General features: G+C 45.5%; 1 protein-coding gene across 2 annotated transcripts in view; it reads left to right on the forward strand.

The window, feature by feature from the left end:
- The window catches only part of LOC119397020 (protein DENND6B), a 96,848-nt gene that overhangs the window by 5,476 nt on the left and 67,570 nt on the right, over positions 1–23,802 (forward strand). For both annotated transcript variants that reach the window (XM_037664441.2, XM_037664439.2), the window contains exons 3-10: positions 1,386–1,622; positions 3,607–3,712; positions 3,772–3,955; positions 10,854–10,914; positions 13,098–13,255; positions 14,805–14,899; positions 18,961–19,017; positions 20,888–20,952. In XM_037664441.2, coding sequence (XP_037520369.1) covers positions 1,386–1,622; positions 3,607–3,712; positions 3,772–3,955; positions 10,854–10,914; positions 13,098–13,255; positions 14,805–14,899; positions 18,961–19,017; positions 20,888–20,952 — 963 coding nt within the window. The remainder of the gene's footprint in view (positions 1–1,385; positions 1,623–3,606; positions 3,713–3,771; positions 3,956–10,853; positions 10,915–13,097; positions 13,256–14,804; positions 14,900–18,960; positions 19,018–20,887; positions 20,953–23,802) is intronic.

The following is a 23,802-nucleotide window of genomic DNA, read 5'->3' on the forward strand; positions in this document are numbered from 1 at the left end:
CACTTGTTTTCGACATCACAACTCTGACATTAGATTCTTTGAGAGCTGATTGTTCCATAAGGTCTGACAAGGCAAAAAAATTGGAGGACACTTGAGCTTCAAAAGTAGAACACGGCAGCATAATCGGAGCCTGGCTTCGCCTCTTGGTGGACATGCTGTCGCCTGTAAACTGGCCCTGTCAAACTGTCCTGGAATGCAGTTGCCAAGTGCCCACTACTACATGATGTCTTCCTTTTGCTGTGCAGCTGCTATTGATAATTAATTGTGCCTGTGTACTTTGTAATTGGTGGGCCTTTAAACCAACCACTCATTGCGCATGTCGCATGTTTTGATGCCTGGTGTGATTCTATGCTTCTGCCATGCTATATTACACATGTTAGTGACACACTACTTAACATTCATATAGTGTTTTTTTCCAAAGCAATTTCGAGCACGGGCACGGCTTTGTGGGTAGAACACCTGCTTGTCACACAGAAGTCCAGGGTTCGATTCCCACTCGAACCGAAGATTTCTCATTATTTTTTTGTTTGCATCTACCTTGAAATTTTGCTCACAGACAACACTGATTTTTCGCTCACAACCAGCAACACCGACGCCGGAATTTCTACAAAGCAAGCTGTTTACCGCTATCCTATTAAAACAGCACGCACTTCACAAGGATACAGAAAGCGAAGACAAGGCACCTTTTGGTGCTCTTGTGAATTGTACGCTGTTTCTGCCTTATGATGATAAACCAGCTAGCTTGAGATGAGTCCCCCATTGGATACGAGTGGTATTTCTCTGTGCATGCAGCTTGATGTGTATCTCTTCTCTAATTTGTGCTTGAAAACAAATGACTAAATGGAAGTGGCACCTGTTTCGTCGTGTTTGTGTTTCTTTCTTGTGTTGTGTATGTCTTTTCAACAGCCGTCATGTCTTCTACCTGTTTCCCATGCATATCTTATGGTGACCAGCAATATCAAACCTCTCAAGCTAAGAAATTGTGGCCTTTAATTAATTTATTTATTGAGCCATGTTGAAATAAATCGCATTGCTCTTATGCTCAACCACTGGTGTTGTATCCTTAGGCGTGTGCAGGGAACTGCATTAGGCGAAGCCAAGTTTCATCACAACCCCTGTTAATTGGTCTGAAAGAAAACAGGCTTTGCAAGGAATGCAAAAAGGGAAAACGAAGGTGCCAGACTTTCTTGGGGGAAAGGAAAGAAGCACAGCAGTTCTTAGAAGGCAACATCAGGGGTCCGCCGTTGCAGTCTTTCATGGCCATCACTCTGCGCCTTAAAACAATGATGGTGAGGAAAGACGTGGGGCTGACTTGGCGCTGCTCTTCAAATCGATAGTCATTCTTGTGCACCGTATGCAAAAAACCTCCATTTATACTTTTGCAGAAGAGCAGCATTTGCTACCTGGCCTTCCCGGACTCCAACTCGGGTTGCATGGGGGACACGCAGTTCCAGTTCCGCATCCGGCAGTGCGCACTACCCCAGCGGCCGCTCTGCCCTGCCCTGGTGGCATACAATGCAGCAGTGGCACCAGCCCTGCAGGCTGATCCAGCCTATTTCCACGGCTTTGTGTATTTTCGACAGGTCAAGGACTCCAATGTGCGTAGGGGATATTTTCAGAAGGCAAGCTATGTCTGTCTCACCAGCTATGGGTGCATGGCACACACTGTGTATAAGCAAGGACAGGAACATTCTTAAAACGTTCAACACTAGATTAGTTTAGACAGATAAGTTGTTCAAGAACCCTAGGGTCATTCATTTTGCCATCACATTTTTATCACTAGTAGAAAAAATAAAGGCGAAAATTTCATTCTTTTAATGTTCGCCTGAAACCTCAGCAGCTCAATGAGATGTCACAGATTTCAAAATGTCCTTTCATATTTTGGCCACAGTTTATTAATCTTTCCATGTTATGTGTCTAGTTTCCTTAGAACACATTCTCACTAATAAAGAATTATGTAGGTCCTCAAAATCTGTGGCGAGTTGGCGCGAAAACATCACCACCACCTGTTGCGTGTTTCCTGGCTTACTCTTGCCGCAAAAGTGGCGCCTTTGAGTTGTCTTAGGCGAATGAATAAGGGACCTGCGAGTTTTTTTGTCTAGATGTCACAAATATTAACAAAAATGTTGCTTTTCTGCCTCTCACGTATGGCTGAAATATTACTGGTATATTCTTGAACAATTGAGGAATCTGAAACTGCAAACAATTCTTTCCTTTCTTTGCCAAAAATTTTGCATGGCTGTTTAAAGGGGTCCTGCAACACTTTTCCAAGTAATCATCAAATGATTTCATTAAAGAAGTTTCTTGCCTCACGAGTCGACCGCCGCAAAAAGTTTTAGGATCCGTCAGGTACAAGTGGACTTGGGAGCTGTCGCGTGCTTTAAGCGTTTTTTTTTTCTCCTTTCGTACCAGCAAGCACTCGTCTAGTGTTTACGTTCCTGGCTTGTGTCTACGTATTTTTTTGCGCTACCTGCTCTATGATCCATTCTTACAAACTCGCCCAGATTTCCGTTCTAGCAAGCGCGCTGAAACCTATGCAGGGGGGGTGATGATGACAAGGGAGCAAAAAGCTACGTCTGTTCGTCAGCGTGCATCATGACCTTGAGCACTTTCCTTTTTTTTTCTTAAAACGCACGGCTTTCTTTAATTGTGATCATGAGCGTGCTGGTGTAATTCTATACTGCATGTAATTCTAGCACTATAGAGTGCAGCGCGGGCACGTGGCGACATCTCGCGGCGGCCCCGGTAACTATGCAGCTCACGATGGTCAAATCAAGCCAATGGCCATGGACTTTGTGTTTATGATGTGGTCATTTTGGATTATGGCATCATTTGTTGAGAGAAGAGCGACCTATTTCTAGATGAATTTTTTTTTTTAGAATTAATTGTAAATTCCAGGCCGCATGCTGTGCTATAAGGTTTGGCTCACATGCTCTCAGGTGCCTCGACTACGGGCGTGTTGTGACCGTGCTCAATAAGTGTTGCAGGGCCCCTTTAAAGGGGTACTGACACGAAAATTATCATTTGTCGTTTTCTTGTGTCAAATGAAAGACAAGGTCCTCAAGAGCCTAGAAAATGTACTGCTAAGCGCGCATGCACCATGAAAAGGTAATTACAGTATGTTTTTAAAGCCAGTTTCGGTTCCTACTGTACCCTGACTTCACAACACTGTATGAGCTTTTCGTCACAGGCTTGTGCAAGATATCGTGACGTTTCTATGGCCACGCTGCACCGTGGCTCTGTTGGTGACACACAAGCGGCCATTTTGAGTGTTTTGGTGACTCACAAGCGGCCATTTTGGAAGTTTTGGTACGTGACGTCATCACAACTAGCCAGACTGCTGCGTGAAGTCACCAGAATTATTGCTGTAGCCTGACATCAAGCTAGTGTCGATGTCGGTAGGTACGCCATGGGAAAATTGACTTTAATATCAAAATAAAATATCGGCATTTGCTGAGCTTCACACTTGCTCAGAGGAGATTTGTATGGCAGAGTAAACTCGCTTTCGACAAATGGTGTCAGTGCCCCTGTAACAGCAGGCTGGCAGTATGGAAAGGCCACTTTAGGAGCACGACAGGCCATAAGAGATGATGTATTTAATTGCAGTCCCTCGTGGTGCTCACCCGGCTGCCGCTGGTTGGTCTGTTCAGCCGTGTGCTCTGCCTCATAGCTCGGGAGTACTTTTGCACAAGTCTGCCTAGCCTGGAGGCCGGTGCGTACGGGTGTTTTTGAGACGAGAGCTTCCTTTCTGACGCCACCTGCACATCGCAGCACTGCGGAACGTGGAGAGCTGGCCTGCCCCGATGCCAGGGATTGCCCTGAGCCTGCCCCTGCACGGAGTGTCCCTGGAGGCTCGAATCCCACCCCTGCAGGGCCTCGGCCGTACCCTAGGTCTGCCTTCGGTGCAGCCCGGCCTGGATCCGGTGCCATCTGTGCATGAGGTGGACCCGTTTCGGTGCGCCTTACTTGGGCAATGCCGCTAGTCTTGATAAATCACTGCACGTTCTGAATGACAGTCCTGTTTGCATTGGCAGGCAGTTCACAAGAGTGCTGCTTGAAAGCTGTCGAAGCGAACAGATGACGAAGCCAAGGAAGACATTAGTTGTAGCTTTTAATTGAACAGCAGCAATTATGACTAATTGAATTCATGTCCGTTTCTGTCCTTGCTGCACAAAGAAACTACGAACAACAATGTTGCCTATGCCTTCCTTGTCTAAGTGAGACTGTGTATAACGAGCCACTCAATCGGTTCCCCTTCTTTTGTTGAGGCACAAGGGATGCTCGATCCGCACAACCTAAATCCAAGCACACGAGTTTCCTTGCGTTTTGCCACCATTGAAATGTGGCTCGGTGGCCAGGAATTGGACGTGTGCCCTTACGCTTGGCAGTGCGACACCTCACCTGCTAAGCTACCACGGCGAGTATTGATAATAAAGCAGTATGTGCATTGGAGTACATATGTCTTACAGGCTTCAATATGTGCACTCCAGATTACTGTCACCTTTGTGCCAGTTAAAATCATCACGCTGTGCATGCTTCTGCGAAGTTGCTCCTTGGTCGGATTCCAAATTTGATCTGGTTTTTGATTTCTCATCACTTTGGCATTTGGGCAGTAGCCCGAATCTATCCACTTGACTCACTCACAGCACAGAAACTGCCCATTAAGTGAAAGCATGGTAATCTTTTTACTTGTGAGTTCTGCTGGATGTTGAGAGGCTGTTAGGTTGGAATTTGTTGTGTCTGTGGAACACATTCAGAGACTTCATGGCTGCCATTACCTTGTACTTTAAGGTGCTGCCCATAAATTGGATAAGGAGTGTGTGGGCTTGGTTTTCCTAGACGTCTCTCGAGATGCTTTTTCAAAATTAAGTACAATGAAATTCCGAGCGAGCGCCCCTACCCAAGCGAGTGCCCCTACCCCCAATTTCGCTGCTAATTTCAAATTCTTTTAGTGTTCCAGGAAAGACCCCCCCCACCCTCCTTCCCTTTCTGCAACCTGATCATGCACCACGTCTAGGCAACGCTAGATTGCCAGAATCCAATCCAATCCTGTTTAGCAGTCCGATTTCTTAGTGCCTGCAGCGGCAATTTGTCATCAAAATTTGATTTATTTTTTTTTCTACTATAGATACACCACGAACTTGGCACACAATGATGTCACCCATGACGTTTTCCATGTTCCCACGAGAAAAAGCATGACCTTCAAGATCTGTATTTGCAACTCGGATATGGTGTCTATGACCTACCTACAACACATGCAGTTAGCGAAAGTAAGGAGGTGGCTGCTTGGGCTGGTTGGTAATACGTATTTGACAAGGAAAAAATTACACCATCTCCCGCTAAAGGGGACCATGAGGCGATGCGAAGCCGGAGCACTTGCACGATCGCGTTCTGTTGGCGTTCGTTGGGCATGCCACCGACCTCGCGTCGTGGAACGCGAAGGGGGACGCTACGCGCGTCGTATCTTCCATCTAGTCTGGCCGTTAATTCTCACAGGGTGAGCGGGGAACGCTGGCCGACAGGCGGGCGAGAGGGGGCAGCGTGGGAGAGGAGAGAGAAGGGGAGGGGACGCGCATGCGCTCGAGCTCATCGCGGCGTTGCGCAGGAGAGAATTTCGGCATGTCTAGCCCGCGTTTCAGAGGAAGAGTGGAAAGGGGAGAGGGTGAGTGGAGAGGGGTAGAGGACAGGGGGAATGGTGAGGGGGAGTGGAGAGGGTGTGCGCATGCGCAGTAAGGGTGGTCATGCCGCACACCACCACCACCGGATTGAGCTCCGCCTTAAGATACTTCGCATCTAAAACCTTTTCTGTGCACAGAGTGTTTGAGGAAAGGGAAAGGACAAGACAGCACAAAGCGCACACTTGCAACCAAGTTTATTGCTCAGATGGCTGGAATATATGTACAATCGGGTGGGGGAAGCACAAAGAGAAAGGCAAGACACACATGTGCAAAACTGCTTACAAGCAGGGTTGCTAGGTCAAAAAGACAAAAATAGCCAAGGAATTGGCAAAACTAGCCAAAAAGTAGCCAACTAGAGCCAAGGGCAGTAAGAGTAGCCAATAGTAGCCACGTGTGTGATAAAAGAATTCATAGGGTCCCTTAAAGGGCCCCAACCACCTCCGATATTTTTTCAAACATTTCAAGAAACCCGCATCGTGTGCAGAATGCCGTCACGATCAACGATGCCACACATGGCAGCACTGCAAGCCGCGGGCGCGCCACAAATTCCAAGAAACAATTTCTTCTCCTCTCCGGGCCCTTCCGGTCTGTCTAGTGACGTGTGTTACGTGTTAAATCCTTTATGCAGTATGCAGGTAATGCTGCGATTAGTCGAACAAGAACCTATGACTTCCGGTTAGTCTGCAAGCAGCTGCCTGCGCTCCTTGCTGTTCTTCATCATGTTGCCCTGCGTGTGCGCTTGCGAATCGGCAACTGCGGACCGTAACGCAACTGCCAAATTGCTGGCATACCGGCACAGTCACGCCTAGTGGTCTGATCAGCTGCGTGGACTGAATCCGACAATGTTTTGTGATGGCTTTCATGCATAAGTGCTTGGCTGCAAAAGCACCGACTGGAAAAACAAAAAGGCACGGCACGTGTCACCGTACGGGTCCATCATGTTGGCGATGCTTTGAAGGTGTGCACGCAACACAGGGGCCATACTGGCACAATTCGTAGGAGCCCGGGCCGGCATGGCAACAACAGCGGTTAGCCGAGGAGCACGGAGTTCACGGAGTCGCAACAACCGGAAGTACCCGCTGTTTCGAAGAGCACGTCAGCGATGATGGTATGTCACGTGAGCTTGGGAGGGGTACTAGGCGAGGAGGGCAAGGTGGCTTAGCAGACGAGTGGAGGGTAGCGAAGCAAAGAGTGAAACGAGCGATGGCAGCGTTTCGATGATCAAACGCGTGTAACTCCGCCATTACGGCACCGTTTCGAAAAATTCTCGCGGCTATGTGTTCGTTTCAGACTTGTGCACAACTGTCACACCACAACTAAATTTTGACCTCTAGGTAGTTTAGGGGCCCTTTAAAGGGGCCCACCCTCCAACACTATTCAACCCTCCGTTTTTTTACTTGGGGGTTGTTTAGGCTGATGGCTGGGAATAATTTTAGCATAGGTCTAAGCACCGCTATCAAATGATTTAGTATTTTAATCACGAAATAAAGTCGCTACATTGCTGCTGACCGCATCAGCATGTAGCGGCGACCGCATCAGCATGTAGCATTGCGGGCGGAAATGACGAAGATGTGTGCCGGCCTATGATTGGATAAATGTAACATTAGAAGTGATCGTGGCGTGGCATCAAAGTTGAGATTACTATTGGGTTGCGTTTTTCTCTTCTGTACTTTTTCAATGAACTCCAAATAGACGCCGTCACAACAAAAAAAGATCACTACAACCACAAAGCATGACAGAGGCTCTGGCTGCCACTTTGCCTATGGTTTTTTTGCCTGACCCATACGAAACGCTTCTCCCTCTTTCCTCTTTTTGCGTCTGTACATTTGCGAGCTGCCTCTTTCCGCACATGCGGTAAGCTCTTGATTGTTGTTGAAGCGGTGCAAGTAATCCTCTTCATTAATGACCTTGTAGTTCGTCGAGCTGCTCACCAAACAACCTGCGTAGGGGCGACCATGTTTCACCGCCCTTGCCGCTCCACAAATTCCCTTCTCAGAATGAGAGGAGGGAATGACATGGAATGTCATAAGGAACAGCAGACAAAGCCTCGCCAGCCTCACTTCGAAGTAGTAGCGCCCGCTCAAGTTCTGACAAGTCGGGCACCACATTTGTTACTATGGCAATGACGTCAACAATACGTTGGAAAGGACAAGCAACAATGGTGTGCAAGCTTCCCCTACGTAGGGGCTTTCAGCTCATTTCATTGGGGCTCTCTGAAACGTCATAGGGTGAGTGAAATGCGGTCATGTGACCCCGCGAAAATCGAGTTGAGGGTAGGCATTCTTTTCTTTTATTTTGAATTTTCTAGATCGAATAACTTGGGATTGCATGCAGCTATTGCTGCCGTTCTTGCGGCACTAACCTGTCGTACTTCAGTGTACGCAACCTACGAGCAAAAAATTGGGCCCCTTTAAGCATCACCTTAGACGACTCGAAGGCGAAAGCCAACGTCTTGTTCTTTTTCTCTTCAGTCAGTCCCCTTCTGAAATCTTTCTGCACCTAACGTGGTTTTGCACTGCCTCCAGGATTGGAGGCATTGCAAGCTTTCTGCACCTCCTCCATGATAAAACCACCTTTGACCAAGCGATGTTTTTATTTATATGACTAAATGCAAGAGCCTTTTTGGTGGAAATGAACACCTCAAAATTATAATTTCTGAGATTAAAGAAAAAGCTGTGGGAATCTTTTGGTGCAGGGTGACAAAGTTTCTTGTGCTGTTGCAGAAAAGACACTCCGTGTCTTGCACGACTTTTATTAACGAATAGAAGTACTAGCAGCCTTGTGGCGAGAACAAAAATGTGTGCTCCATGAGTGTGCTCAAAACCACGGTTGATGGAATTGAAGCATAAATTGCAGTCACTTTCACAATAGTTTTTCATGTGATGACCAAGTCCGAGACGTTAATATTCCCAAATCATAGTCCATACCTAATTCTAAGATATGTTACAAGAGATCATCGGATATTTGATTTCTAATGTCGATGAGTGCAGAGCGTCCTGGATGCAGAGAGCTTTCAGTTGTCCTGTTCACTTCCACTTGCACTTTTAAGTCGCATTCAGCAATAGGTGGTCTGCAAAATGGGGCCCCATGCAACAGTTTTTTCACAAAACCCAGCGACGTGCACAAAGGTCTGTTCTTTTGTGTAATGCCAGCGCCAAATTCCATTGTGGGAGCTGGAAGCATGCCGCCTCGGTCCCGATGTTTTGGCACCGCATACTCGAATGCCAGTGGCTGCGACATTACAAGATATTAATGATTTGGTTCAAATCGAGGAAACCAGAAACTACTGGCCAAAAAGGAGCCAAGTAGCCGCCGCCTTTTTTCTGCCGCCACTTGCATAAAAAACTAGCCAAATTGGTGCAAAAGGCAAACCTGGCAACCCTGCTTACAAACACGTTGAAAAGCATGCTTCAACTCAAAAGATACTGATATTCGTTATCTTGATACTCATTATTTAAGTGTTTAACAGACGGTGCACTCGTGCACTCTTTTTTTCCTGCCACGTGAATCAAAAAGGCTTTGTGTATTTCTTGGGCCTTTCTTTCCCCGTATCTTGTCGTCACTTGGAAATCATCAAACATAGGGGTACACTTACACTTTGAACATTGACTTGCCGTGTGACTACCCACAGACCCGTGCATGAGGTTAGCATGCTGTCTGAGGCAGTCGTTTAGTAAGCACCCTGTCTGGCCGATGTAGCATTGACCACACGATAAAGAAATGCAGTACACAACTACTTGAGTGCATTCTACAAATGGTTTGGCATCCTTCTTACAACACACACTTGAAGTGCCTTTAAAATTCACACATTTACAAAGGGCTCATTTCTTGCTGTAAATACAATCTTAACCTCGTCTTTTCAACGATTCTTTTTATGCGGTACGAGACCGTCTAAAAAGAAGCAGGCTTTTTTCTTTCCGAAACATGTATGCTAGCAATATGCCCCTCATTCTCAGATAAGCCTGCTTCCTTTTAGTGTTGCACACTCAAAGCTTGTTAAGCGGGGAATAACAAAAGCGTGTGTGATGGCGTAGCTGTCAAGGTCCCGCCATCAACAGATTGAGAACAGCTTTAATAACCAGATGAACAGACTTAAGGCAGCAGGATTTCCTGGCCATTTGCTCTCGAGCATAGCTGGGTCGCTTTTTAATGATTTGAAGCAGGGAAGGAGTGCACAACATGCAACAACCGAGGAGGAAGACAATACCTTACGTGCACAGTGTCTCACACATGCACAACAGCCATTTTGCCTCTGGGCGCTCCCTCACTTCTCCCACCCCATTGTACGTACTGCCACCTGAGTGTATAACAACCGTGGTTGTGCATCTTTTCCTTTCCTCAAACCTTCTGTGCACAGGCTTGTCCTGGTCAAATACAAGACCTGTGCCTGTTGAGTTTCTTGTGTTTGTGAGAGCAGCTGTTTGGCGTTTCTACCTGCTGCACCATGAGCCAGAAGACTCTTGAGGAAGTTTTTTTTTCTGGTGGGATAACTTGGTCGCCACTTGTTTGGCTTGTTTGGCGTTTCTACCTGCTGCACCATGAGCCAGAAGACTCTTGAGGAAGTTTTTTTTTCTGGTGGGATAACTTCGTCGCCACTTGTTTGGCTTGTTTGGCGTTTCTACCTGCTGCACCATGAGCCAGAAGACTCTTGAGGAAGTTTTTTTTTCTGGTGGGATAACTTGGTCGCCACTATCTGGAATTTTTCTGGGATACCGCCTCTCCCTCACTTTGGCAGTGTAGTTTCAACTTGCTTGGGGTTATGGTAAGTGCTTAGGCTACAGCTAGAGTGTAAATCATTTGCATCATAATTTAAGTGAAGCACCTTTTATCGAGACGAAAAATTACCCCCCTCTCAAGGCCTTTTCTCTCCTCAGTTTTTCCACTGAGTGGTCAAGGCTAAGCCCTGCCTTGTGCCAGGGCGCAGTAGATCGTGAACCCCACGCTCCGTACTGGTGGATCTCTGTGGCACCGGATGCTGTCACTAGGCTGTGAACTGTAATGATGCATGTCTTTAAAACCTTATAATAAATTACGGACTTTCCGCAGACCGCCTAAATTGATCTGTTAATGACTCGAAGGACTCGCACTAGCAGCTCAGTTGGTTTGTCAAATATCGAGACCGTTTGAGGCTCCCGTGTGTGGCAAGTGTTGACTAGAAACCACGTGTCAGTGCAGGTGCCTGATGCCATTGCTGTCTCACATACAGCTTCTGTGGGAACTGGTGCTTGTGTCAGAGGTGAGTTCATGACCATTGTATTGCAACATACTCATATATACTGATAAGCCAGTTGGTAAGCCATGACGTTATTGCATAAAATGGCGTGACTATTTACGAGTATGTGCACAGCATCAACCAAGATGGAGTGCAGCATGCACACCATCCTCTGTGTCGTCTTCTGTGAGGCAGACGCCTCTGCTGGCTTGGCAGCATTGCCTCTGGCAGTCTTGGTTGAACAGGGTCATTAGAGGGAGCGTGAACTATCTCACTGGATGACGGCACTGTGCACTTCCCTTATAAGCCTAAGGAACTGGTTGAGCAAAGAACGTCTTGATGCCGGCTGTCATAGAGGCTCTTCTGGGCTGCTGGCAAAGCCGACAGCCTAGAGCGAGCGACCTGATGCATGTGGTCGGCACAAGTGATGGCATCGTGTGCATATTCGCTAGATGTAGTAGCCGGAAGTAGGCTGTCCAGAGGTAACGTTGCGTCATGGCCATATAGCTAGGGCTCCATCTTTTAGGAGTTTAATCTTTCTTGAAATTCGGACTGTATTTTTCAGAATTTAAAAATTTTTTTTTTGTGTGGAAATTTGGCATTTATTGGAGTTTACTTTTCTCAAATCCACAATTCTTCAAAACTCAGAGTTTGATGCATTTAGCTGGCCTACTTGGTACTGAGTGAATGCTTCCATAATACTAGCACAATACTAGCGAACACGTGCTAAGACTACACAGAAAGACACAGGAGAACTGCTAGCTGTCCTGTGCCTTGTGGTTGTCCTGCGTCCTTCTGTCTAGTCTTTGTGCTTGTTCGCTGGTATTATGGAAGCATTTGGAGTTTAATTTTTAATTATTCTCAATACTCCAATATCTTAGATGAAATTATATCTGAACACGAAAACATAAGAACACACAAAGTGTATTTTAGTTGTCTGGAACGTTTGAATGCACAAACACATATACACACAAGCACAAATACTTGAATACAAAGCACCTATGTTTGTGTGTATTAGAACCTTAAAGCTTGTTGCAATAGACGCAAGCACACTTTACGAGGTCCGTATATTCGATGTCGTCTGCCGCACCCCAGTGCCGCCAGGGAACCATATATCAAGAAGGATGCTGTCTCTTGCTCCGTGCTCCATAAGCCCGTTGTTAAATGCACAGTGGGTGCTGTCTACAAATACCGTTGACGTCAGGTAAAGTTTATATCGGTCAAACTGGCCGATGTATCAATTACTGCTTAGAACATGTCCTTTCGATGAACAAGGGAACAGGGTCATATTGGCCGTTGAAATCGGAGTTTATCGGATAAATCTATCGGAGAGTGTTTATTGGATTTTTTTGTATTTATCTAAAATGACGGAGGCCTACGTATCAAGGGTGGACAACTGGCAGTGTCGTGACGTGATGAAATATAGGTGGAGGTCACGTGATGTAGCGCTAGGTCCCAGTCACGGTGGTTTAGGCGCTCGTTGAGGCCATTTTCTTGGGGATGGCAGGGAGTGGAACTGTTTAGATCCCTCGGTTAGTAACGCGAATTCGTTGTCGGGCTCTGCTTCAAAAATAGAAAGTATGATATGTTCATGTAGTAACGCTCCGAGCCCCAGAGGCATTTCGTCACCATTGGAAACATATCAGTGCTCAGTACAGAGTGTTTTCATGTTTGCTGTTGCTTGCCTGTGTACCACTCCATTTCATGTATACTTTGTGTTATCTGAGGTTAAAAATGTATGCTTTGTGTATTACTTCTGATATAGTTGTGTATAACTTACCAGCATTACAAGTTCGTACGTTTTCAGCTCGGTATTCACTCACACTTGTCATTGGGAAACGTACCTTGTACACCTTTGTGATGACTGCACCAGATTCCTGTTTTTGTTTTGTCCTGCGTGTACAATCTGTGCACCCACCTGCTGTGGTCTCAGAAAGGGACTGGCAGTATTGAAAATAAATAAAATAAACAAACATCACCACCTCCATCATTACTTATGCAGCGCATGTCGAGTCCTAACTTTTGCAGCCTCTGAAATGCATTTTTGGTTCGATACACTGTTGTCGTTTCATTAAAATGCAGTCCTTATTTCTGCGAATCAGGTTTACGGTAGGTGCTTCAGGTACATAGCAATGAAACACAGTTTCAATGTTTGTGACAGAGGTTTGCCTGGGGAAGCCGCACACTTGTGTTGTTGCTTCTTGCAGCCCATAGTTGTGATGGCTTCGTCGCCTGCTGTGTGCTCGGATACCGTGCTTGCATTGGTGGGGCTAGTGTGGCCTTTGCGGTACTGTGCCGACTACAGGCCTTTCTTCACAATTCATGACAGCGAGTTCAAGGAGTATACAGCGGGTTCACATTGCCTGTGAGTAACCCCCAATAACCAATATCTGACCTTAATAACGTGTTGCAACGGTGCCATATTAGCCAGTTACAGATAAATGCATGGAAGACAACCAAAGAGCACTTAATTCAAGCCCTCTATCCCTAGGGCACATTTTCCTTCGGCCATGAAGCTTTCTTCAAAAAGACGAGTGGGTTTTTCTCTTTTAAGGAGTGGGTGCATGCAGTGCTGAACGTATTCCAGTGACCTGTGTAATCTTGATTTGCTCTGTGCTATCCTCTTGATGCAGTGCTGGTCCATTGTGCTGCAATTGTACCTCTCCACTTGGCCAATTCAAGTGCATCCAGTGCCAAAGTTCATATTTTGCCTGCTTAAACAACAGTGGAGCGTTTCTGGCCCAAAATATTTTTGGTGTGGCACCAAATACACACAGCTTCTTGCCGAACCGCTATGCTTTTCGTAATGTAGCACGCATTGGCCATGCGGCTATACCGTTTTAGGCGCCGTACGCTGTAAACGGTGCCCTCACAGAACTGTAATACCCCCTTCATGGGAGCCCGTTTGAGAACCCCCTGCCAGCAGCGGACCCAGTGGGTGATAACGCTGGAGGAGAAGGGGCCGTAATCCCCTCTCGAAAACTAGGAGGTAATGACGTTTCGATGCCTGTCACTCACAGAAACTGTATGCGGCATGCTCACCTTGTCACTAGTTCTTCACCACAACTCACATCTTGTGTGTTGCAAGGAAGCCTGCATGCAACATTATTCTGTGCAAACAGTGATTCATTGATGGCTATTCTCTGATCATTGTTGCCTTCTTGTTTACATTAGAGCAGCATTTCCTGTTTGCACATTAATAAGAATAAGCACTAAAGAGTTGCAGACTTACTGTTTTACTTCTCCAAGTGATCCCAAACGCCATTTTGTTTGCTCCAGACATGCTCCGAAGCACAATTTTTTCAGCTCCAAACCTACTCGTAAACAGATTTCCTTCTGCTCCAAATCTGCCCCAAAAGAGCTTTCTTTCCTGCTCCAATTATTACTGTAAATCCTAAACTGGCTGGACCACCACTGTGTATGTAATGGTGAATTCCAATGGCAGATTTGGAGCACTTCTGGTAGCAGTCTTTCTGCTCCATGCGGAGCAAGCCTGTTCCATTGGCAGATCTGGAGCAGCTTCACCACCAGATCCACTTCACAGAGTAGCTCGCTCTTCTCCGCAAAAAGTGGCAGATTCGCCGGGAAGCGCCCCACACGTGTGCAGAGCATGGCGTACATACCACGTGGCCGACGCAGCGCGCTGCCCAAGCACGCCGCGTGCGCCTGTGAATGGGAAAACGGCGTGAAACATGAGGAATGCTGGGTGCTTGTGGACGCGAATGTATGCTAGCGCCCCCTGCCATTTGCTCTGGTGGGAGTGCCAATGTTCCATTGGCAAATTTCCTTTGGTTGCCCTCTGCCGGAGTAGAGTACTCTGGGGCAGAGTTTGTTGGCCACTCCGAATCTGCCATTGGAATTCACCATCACACAAGGCCTTTAACAACGGGTGTTGATTTCACTGGATTCCGCAGGCCCTCTGTGATACTGGGTGTTACCAACCCATTCTTTGCCAAGACGCTCCAGCACTGGCCTCACGTGCTGCGACTCGGTGACGATCCTGTGCCCGGTGTGTGCCTCTGCTTTGTGTAACAGCCTATACACTCCGCATCCACAATGAATAATATGCATTGTGAATAAAGGCACAAACAAGCAAGAAGATCGTTCTTTGTTTCTGCCTTTACTTTTGTTCTTTCAGTTTGTGCCTTTATTGGCAATGCTTCCATACCGATTGGTCCACATTTCTCTTCGGAGAAACAGTACTGACAGTTGGTACTGATTCATGACTGGTTGTGCAACGCACACGCGGACAAAGAAAGGACACTATGGGTGCAGACTCACAACTGCTTTGTTAGAAACGACGAAATGCTCTTTTTTTTCTTCATTAACACAGATGAACCTTGGCAATGGACTCTAATAGCTATGAAAAAAGATAGATAAAGGCCAATTAAACAAACCTACGTCATGTAAACGCAAACAGATCAAAAAGTGGCATTCATCTTGAGGATGACATCATGCATCTGTAGCGGGAGCTTTACACGGGCTCCGCAAGAAAGCAAATTCCTTGTCTGACATCACGATAGACTCACACAATTCTCTCCCATATTTCTAATAGGAAAAGCTTCAATGAAATCCCGGTTGAATTTTTGCCTGTCTGTCGAAAGAATCTTTGTGTCTGCGAAGAATAGGCTGTAGCCAGATGTGTGTGCGCTGAACTTGGGGATATGGAGTCGTGCTCTCTCAGCCTAGTGTTGATGCATTGTCCAGATTGCCCTACACAAGATCTGCTGCAGCTGAAAGGAGTCTGGTACACCACTCCTGTTTTGCATGACCGGCGGCATTGATTGTGCTTTATGTGGCACCTCTGTGTACTCTGCGTACTGGAGGATTACGCCGTCTTTCGAATTCGCGGGCACAATTTGCGGCTGCACCCTAGTCTTCACAGACACAAAGATTCTTTCGACAGACAGGCAAAAATTAAACTGGGAATTCATTGAAACCTTCCATATTAGAAATATGGGAGAGAATTGTGTGAGTCAAACAAACGTCCATCGCGATGCCAGACGAGGAATTCGCTTTCTTGCGGAGCACGTGTAACACTCCAGTTACAGATGTGGGACGTCAGCCTCAAGATTGATACCAGTTTTCTATCTGTTTGAGTTTACGTGACGTAGGTTTGTTTAATCGCTTTTTATCTTTTTTCATAGTTATTTGAGTCCACTGCTAGGGTTCATCTGTGTTAAAGGGGCCCTGCAACACTTTTTCAGCATGGTCAGAAAATGTGCCAATCGGTAGTCGAGGCTCCGAGAACACGCGAGCCAAACATTATAGCACAGCACATGGCCTGGAATTTGCAATAAATTCTCAAAGTCAGCTAAAAGTCGCTTCCTCTTCTCTCGACAAATAATGCTATTTACTCAAAATCACTGCCTCATTGACTCAAGTTCTGCGCCATTGGCTGATTTGCGCATGGTGGGCTTCATAGTTACTCCAACAGCCACGTGCCCTCACATGCGCGCACGCAATCGCACTGAGAGTAAGCCGTGCGTTTGAAGGAAAAAAAAAAGAAAGAAAAAGTGCTCAAGGTCACGAGGCGCGCGTGACATGCCTTCTTCCCTCGTGCCGCCAGCGCTCGTCAGGACGAGAGAAGAGAGAAAGCAATTACCGCATGCAACAAATCTTTGCAACTCCGCTCGTACTGGACGGATTCTAAAAATTTTTGCGGCAGTCGATTTGTGAGGCAATGAGCTCCTGTAGTGAAGCCATGCCATGGCTACTTGGAAAAGTGTCGCAGGGCCCCTTTAATGACGATAAAAGAGCATTTGATCATTTCTAATAAAGCAGTTGTGAATTTGCACCCGTAGTGTCCTTTTGTTTCTTTATCTGTGTGTGTGTTGCACAGCTAGTCATGAAGATGCGTTCACCGTAACTGTATTGTTTACTATACTCAATCTCAGCACTACCGTTCAGCACTACCAAGACTACGGGGTGTAAGCAAGCCACCCGCTTGCGCAGCAAAACATAGTCCCAGATATAATTACCTTACAATTGGCAGGGTTGAGACATTTGCACCTGCTTAGCATGTGTTACTTCGTATCACTGTGTGACATGTTTATTTCTTCATCGCATTTACGTTGTATCTTTTTAATTGTTGTATCAGTAACCGCCAGTAACTGTGGTTACAAATCGATGGCAGCGCTCATGCAGGCGCGACCGCCCGCTTCGATCCGAACTTGCACTTGCTATTTGCCTTCTATGCTGGTAGCAACAAATAAATAGTGAAGTGAGCCATCACTTTGTGCCATCTCACGCTGAGGACAAAGCATCAGGTATATTTTGTCATTATTTGCGAAATCAGCTGTTTGTTTAGCGATGCCTACTAAGCCTAAAGTGCCAGGAATTTGATAGTGGTTCTTGGAATTAGAGCAATATAGTCACGAATACATTGCTGTTGAAGCATCAGCACATTAATCTAAAGCAAATACAAGCGTCAGTTTGTCACTTACGGGTCATACAGTGCATGATGACGACTTGGTAATTTCCAAGTGGTGGGTACCAGCTGTGATGGGTGCAGCCATTTTTTTTTTCCCGGCAATGCTGTCTGTTCGCCCTATGCGTGCGAGCAGACGCCAGGGAGATGCTGAGCAGACGATGGGACACGGGTGAGTACATGTGGAGGGGCTGATCGCCCTTCCTATTGGCTAAGGGGCCCTGTAGCCTTCACAGTGCTGAAGGGAACTTCTGAGATGCAGTATAGTTAATCACTTGAGAAGAAAATGTGGTGTGTGGGCTTTCTTGCAGTTGTATTTCAACCAATGAGCATTAGTATGGGCTGCATGCATATTTGGCATGGCTTACTTTAAAACGTTTGGGAAAGCATTGCTAAGAAACACATCCAGAGACGCATAGTCGACACCACGTCAGGTGCTGACTTACACTTGAACTGTATTGCCATCACAGGTGCAAATATATGTGCCACAATTACTCAAACAACTTCTGCTAAGAATAACAGTCTTTCAGAGTTTTCGTACAGCAGATGCTTCATTTGGAGCATGCCTGCAGGAACAAGGGAGCAGGCCAATGAAAACTTAATAAAACTGATAGACACCTTGCAGAAAAAGACATACAAATAATAAAAATGATCAAAATGTGTGGTGTATATGAATGAAGCCATTAGATGAAGTCTTTGACATAATCAAGACAGGGAAATAGAAGGCACTTGTTGCCTTCTTGAGAAGGACTGACTGATGTACTGGGAAGCACAGCTTAAGGGAAGGCTGTTCTGGTGTTGTGCGATGCACAATTCTCTGTGGGACCTGCACCTTCCTTGCTTTTTCATCTGTAATATTTTGCAAAAGGGATTCACATGCAACTTTACACGTTATAAAGAGTCAACTTCAGTTCTCGGAAGTCAGGTTGTGAAAGAAAGCTCTATTGCCTTACAGCAGTGCTTGTTCCCAAGGGCAGTATTACATAAACTGCCTGAGCTCAGCCTTGAACGAGACTTGTTTTCATGCTCTTTCTGAAAACTTTCGTGCCCACATTCTGAGACTAATGCATGTGGGTTACCCTTTAGAAGTGCCATATGTGAACCCAAATATTCAGTCTTAAATTATTTAGGCAACTGATTTTCACTAACTACTAAGTATTAACAAAGAATTAGCGGTATGCACTAAAGAGAAGCCACTAGTTAGATTTCTTTTTTAATTAGCTTGGCCTACATAATGTGCTCCCTCCTTGCTGCTGGGCTGCAGCTAAAAGTGTCTGATCAGTGTACTTTCAATGTCCCACAGTGACACAAATGCTTTCAGGGGCACAAACTATGAAAGGATTGACACAATAATACCTAGGCAGTTTCAAGGAACAGTGATGATAACTGATGCTAACATTTCACACAAGATTTACGTATGCTTTTCAGAAGAATCCTCTTACAATTTGAAGATTCATTCTGTAAATATTGACACCGTTGGCAAAGTGTAACTGTGGGTTTTGAGTAGAGTGGAATTATTTTGAGTGGCATTCTTGAATTCAGGCACTTCAGCTGTGATGGTGTAGTTGTGCACACTGATATCTAAGTACATTGCTAGGATCTTGTGGTGTCATCTCAGAAAACACCAAAATTTTCTACAGATTCCCCTCAGAAGCTCAAGAAAGCCGGCCAGTTGCGGACACTGGACAGCAAGCCAGGTTTGTCACTTGATCGGTGTCTGCAAGAACAAGTCAGTGATGTAAGATCATGAGCTTCAGCGCATAAGGTGCAGCCAGTCGGGCCTTCTTTCCATTCCAGCAATGCATGCTTCAACATGGCATACCCCAGCTTTGTAACTATTCAAGTTTACTTAAGTTTTGTGATTGAATGACAGCTGCTTGGTGGACCATTATTATTGCTCCATGAGAAATTCAAATGGTGGAAAATCTGACAGTATGAATGGTGAAATGCTCACATTTTTATCCCCCTGCATTGCAGCTCATGTTGAATGTGCTTTTCTGGACGTTGCAACTGCATTCAAACCTCGTTGTATCCAAAAATTTGTTATAAAGGTATATTCATAACACTGTTTCTATTGTAAGACGATTATTAGTAATTACCAGAGACATAGTGGCCATCTGCCAAAATGGACTGCAGTGGCAACTATTTCCGATCTGCCAAATGTAAATCATAGTCTTTTATTTTACCAGCTCTTGTTTTAAACTGCTATTGAACACACACCTACATTGTTTGGTGGTCAACATGAGGCCAACCTCGCACCTCAGTTTAGCACTAAATTAGACAAGGCTTTCATAAGAATACTAGGGAGTTTTTGAGCCCCAATAGTTGGGGGTCCCCAAGTGGCTTTGGGTCATGTGCGAGTTTTCGAATAGGCCTTGAGCCACGGTGGCCAGAAAAGAAAACTATAATAAAGTAATAATTAAAAGCTGGTACAGGAATTTGCTTTTGGCACACGTATATCCTAAAATTTTTGTTTGAAAGGTGTAGAGGTGATGAATTTGTTTGTAATCACCATCGATTATGTAAGTTCACATTACTTGCTGTCATTAGCCAAGGCAATCCTACTTTGAGTCACCGGCTGCGTTAAACTTTCGAGCTCTCAAGTCCACAACCGATCTTAAAATCACGGGCCATTTTTTGGCCAGTCTTTGTTGTATATGTGAGATGGGGGAATGTGATAGCTTATACTTGCATTTATTTATTCGTAAGGTCATCAGTCGTTTAGAAATGGGGTCAGTTTGGTCTTGGCTGAAAGCTGTCGCTCATGCTTTAAGCTCCTTAGCTTTAAGCATTTTAACACGATAGCGTTAAAGAGGTCATTTTGCAGAAATTCTGGTGTCGGTGTTGGCGGCGGTGTTGTTGGTTGTGAGCGAAAAAATCGGCGTTGTCCGTGAGTGAAAATTCGAGATAGATGCAAATAAATAAATAATAAAAATGTTCAGTCCAAGTGAGAATCGAAGCCAGGCCTTTTGCGTGGCAAGCACGTGTTCCACCATGGAGCCACGCCTGAAACTGCTTCGTCAAAAATACGGCCAGCTCCACCATTGGAACAGAAAAGCTCGTGCCCGCCGAGCCTCACCCCAGTGCATCATCGGAGGCAGAAACCTCGACTAAGAACAGCTACAAGAACTTCACGTAGTGGAAGGAGTCTCCTTAGAATGGAGTGGGTTGTCTAAAGCTGCCCACCCATTACAAAGTGTGACTTGGCCATTTTGCAAAAGGAAGCATTATGCCGTAGTGGGCACACTGTACTTGCAGGATAGTGCCAATTGACAGGCGTTCCTTTCCTTGCGGCACTGTTGAAGGCGATGCAAACGGGGCCCCATCACGTTCTACTCTTGAAGGGGAAGCTCAAGCGTCCTCCAAGTTTTTGAATTTAGCAGGGCCTTGGGACTCCCACTGAATTCAAGAAGTGGAGTGCCAGACGCAAGACACAAGTGCTGCTTGGGTCTCTTGCATGCGCTTTGACAAGTACCAGTGTACCCAGCTTTTCTCACGGAGTGTGTCAAATGTTTTATTGCTGCTGTCGTAGTATTGCAGAGACCCTGTTACATTTGGTCAATGCAGGCCTGTACACCCAGCACAAAGCATTCCTGCAGAAAGACAAAGTTCTTCTCAAGAAGCTCTCAAAGGTGGGTGACTGTAGTCCAGCCGACACACCACAGTGGTGGTTTTCTGCCCTGGCTCCTACATGCCAATACTTTTTACTTTTTTATGATATTGTCAGCATTATTTTAGGTGAAAACTCACTCATGTGGCCAGCATTTGGCATTGGTTAATATTAGGGGTGTGCGAATATTCGAAATTTCGAATATTTTTCGAATAGTGTTTGCTATTCGATTCGATTCGCACTGGAATTTTACTATTTGAACTATTCGAACTTCCCAAAAACAAATACAGTCAACGTCCGATTGAAAATGACCCCTTCAGATTTTCAATATGCTTCACCTCCTTACACTCTAGTATTGAGGCAAAGCTTTCTTTCAAGCTCCGTTACGGTCGAATTTAGCCAAGAGACAGTCAACGTCCGATCGGAAGTGGTCCCTAGATTTTCAATATGCTTCACCTCATTACACTCTCGTATTGCGGCAAATCTGCCTTTCAAGCTCTGCTACGGTCGCAAATGTATTAACAAAAAAAAAAAAACGCTTGTTCCAACATGGAGATGAAAGATGTGGCAGAGGTGGGGGCTCAATTAATCCTGTTTTGGACCTGAAATTTGGGAAGGAAGTCCGAAAAATCGGAAGCCGAAGCTTTTTAGCATCCAATATTTCAGATGTTCTTATATATTGACGTCTACAAGGCAGATGTGGAACTCCGGACTTGAAGGGAGCACACCCTTGTCCGCCACATCAGTTGGGCTTCCACAGAAGTTGAAAGAGGAGGAGAGGCTGAGGAAATGGCATCTCTGCCTATCACGTGTAAAGTGTTGTCGGCAACACTTTGGTTGCACCAAATCATGTACATAAATACAATTCGGCCTCTACATTGCCTCACTCTTGATAAGAAAGACAACTATGAAATATGACCCCACCAGCGCTTCATCAACCTAGGGAAAGAAACACTTTCATGTTGCTATCTCGTAAGAATATGTTTAGGAATCCTCTCTAACTTTTTTTTCTGCAATTTCGCTTCGAAGTATTTGAAAAATATTCTAGAAATATTCGAAAAATATTCGATTCGATTCGCACTCACACTTCAATATTCGAATTCGCTTCGCACCCAAAATTTTGCTATTCGCACAGCTCTAGTTAATATCTTAATTTCCTTGATTGAACCCTTGCATGTGGCTGTAAAAAAAGAAAGATTTATATGAAATCGTTGTTTCTAAAAAGAAGAGCAGCAGCCACAGGCATCATTGAGACTTTCAGATAAGTGAACACTAAGTGAAAGAACAGAAGACTGAGCTTGGTAGACATTTTCTGCCTGGGTGCATACAGATCCTTGAAAATCCTTGAATTTCCTGAGCAGTGCACTCTCACATTGACATTGTGACCTCCTTAATGTGGTAGATCGCTGTGTCGGCCTGACAAGCTCCCCCTCCATTTCAGAAGCACTATTGCGGCGCGAGCGTACATGGTGCCATTTTGCAGAGCTGCACCAGAAAAAAAAAAGTCACCAGTTTTGCAGTGACAGCGAAGTAATGAATACGATAGCAAGAAGTTAGAACGTCACACGAAGAACGGCAAGCAGCTCAATACTTGCAGCGCGCTGCTCAAGCACAAAGGACGCACGAAAAAAACACCCAGGTATACACAGGATGAGTGTGACATCTGTCAGAGTTGTTACTTCTATGTGTTTGAGCAGCGTTCTGCAAGTGTCGACTGTGCACAACCCAACGCTCTTAGATATTTTTTCCTTTAAAGGGACACTAAAGGCAAATATAAGTAGACGTTGATTGTTGAAATAGCAGTCCAGAACCCTCGTAGTGCGACTTTTGTGCCAAGGAAGTGCTTATTTTGAAATAAAATCATGTTTTAGTGGTCCGCATCGCGTTAGCATACTTCAAATCACCCGTCTGAAAGCGGTCTTTCTGCCTTTACTGCGCGGCGGCGTGCACTGGCGGTGTGCACCATTCGGGCATCCGGCAACATCACATGCAAGCGACATTTTGTCGAACTTTCTGTCAGAGCGACTTTCACGAGCGCGCAAAACATACGCGGCAGTACGCGATACCGAAACTACCACTGAGACGCGACCGCGTGAGCGAAGCAGGGTGGCAAGCGAAGCGCAGTTCGGCGAAAACGGAACTTTTGAACCACGCACGCCGTTTCCCATGGCAACGCCACAGAGGTTCTTTTTTTCATGAATTAAACAGAAACGAACAAGCAGCATTTTATTACGTCTCTTGATGCACGGAAGGTTCTTTTTTTATTGCAGCTAGTTTGATTACTAGTGATTAATTGTAGTTGAACTCTCCCACGTCATCGGGATCATTTCCAAAATGTGCCGCTCGTGGCGCTCATCGTGTGACACATTTAGCTTAATTTCTCGGTAAGTAGGGCACTGCTGTTGATAATACATACATGGAGCTTTCACTCTGCCATAAATTGTTATTTGCCTGCGGTGCGTGGAGCGTGGCCTCCGAGATTGTGTGCAAGAAGGTTTCTCTCCGGCATTTGCTGTTTGCCCAGGGATGATAATCTGCATGAAACCTACCGCTGTAAATGACCCCAAACATCATTTCTGTTCCAAAATACTATTATTCTTGCTGAGAAACTGCACCAAAGCGCTATTATTTCTGCTCCAGATCTGATCCTAAGCAGCATTTTTTCTGTACCAAAAGTTGCTCCAAATCATAAGTTGGCTGGACCACCACTATACATGTGATTTGAACCACTACTGTAAAACCTTAGGGATATGAATCTGACAAGGTCGTGAAAAATATTCAAATCACCAGAAATCCGTTTCATGAACACTACGGTCATGCGAATAGTGAAATTTCGGAATGCAATTGAGTATTAATGCAGTTAAGGGCACAG

This window comes from Rhipicephalus sanguineus, chromosome 6 (assembly GCF_013339695.2).
Source record: "Rhipicephalus sanguineus isolate Rsan-2018 chromosome 6, BIME_Rsan_1.4, whole genome shotgun sequence".
Taxonomy (NCBI): domain Eukaryota; kingdom Metazoa; phylum Arthropoda; class Arachnida; order Ixodida; family Ixodidae; genus Rhipicephalus; species Rhipicephalus sanguineus.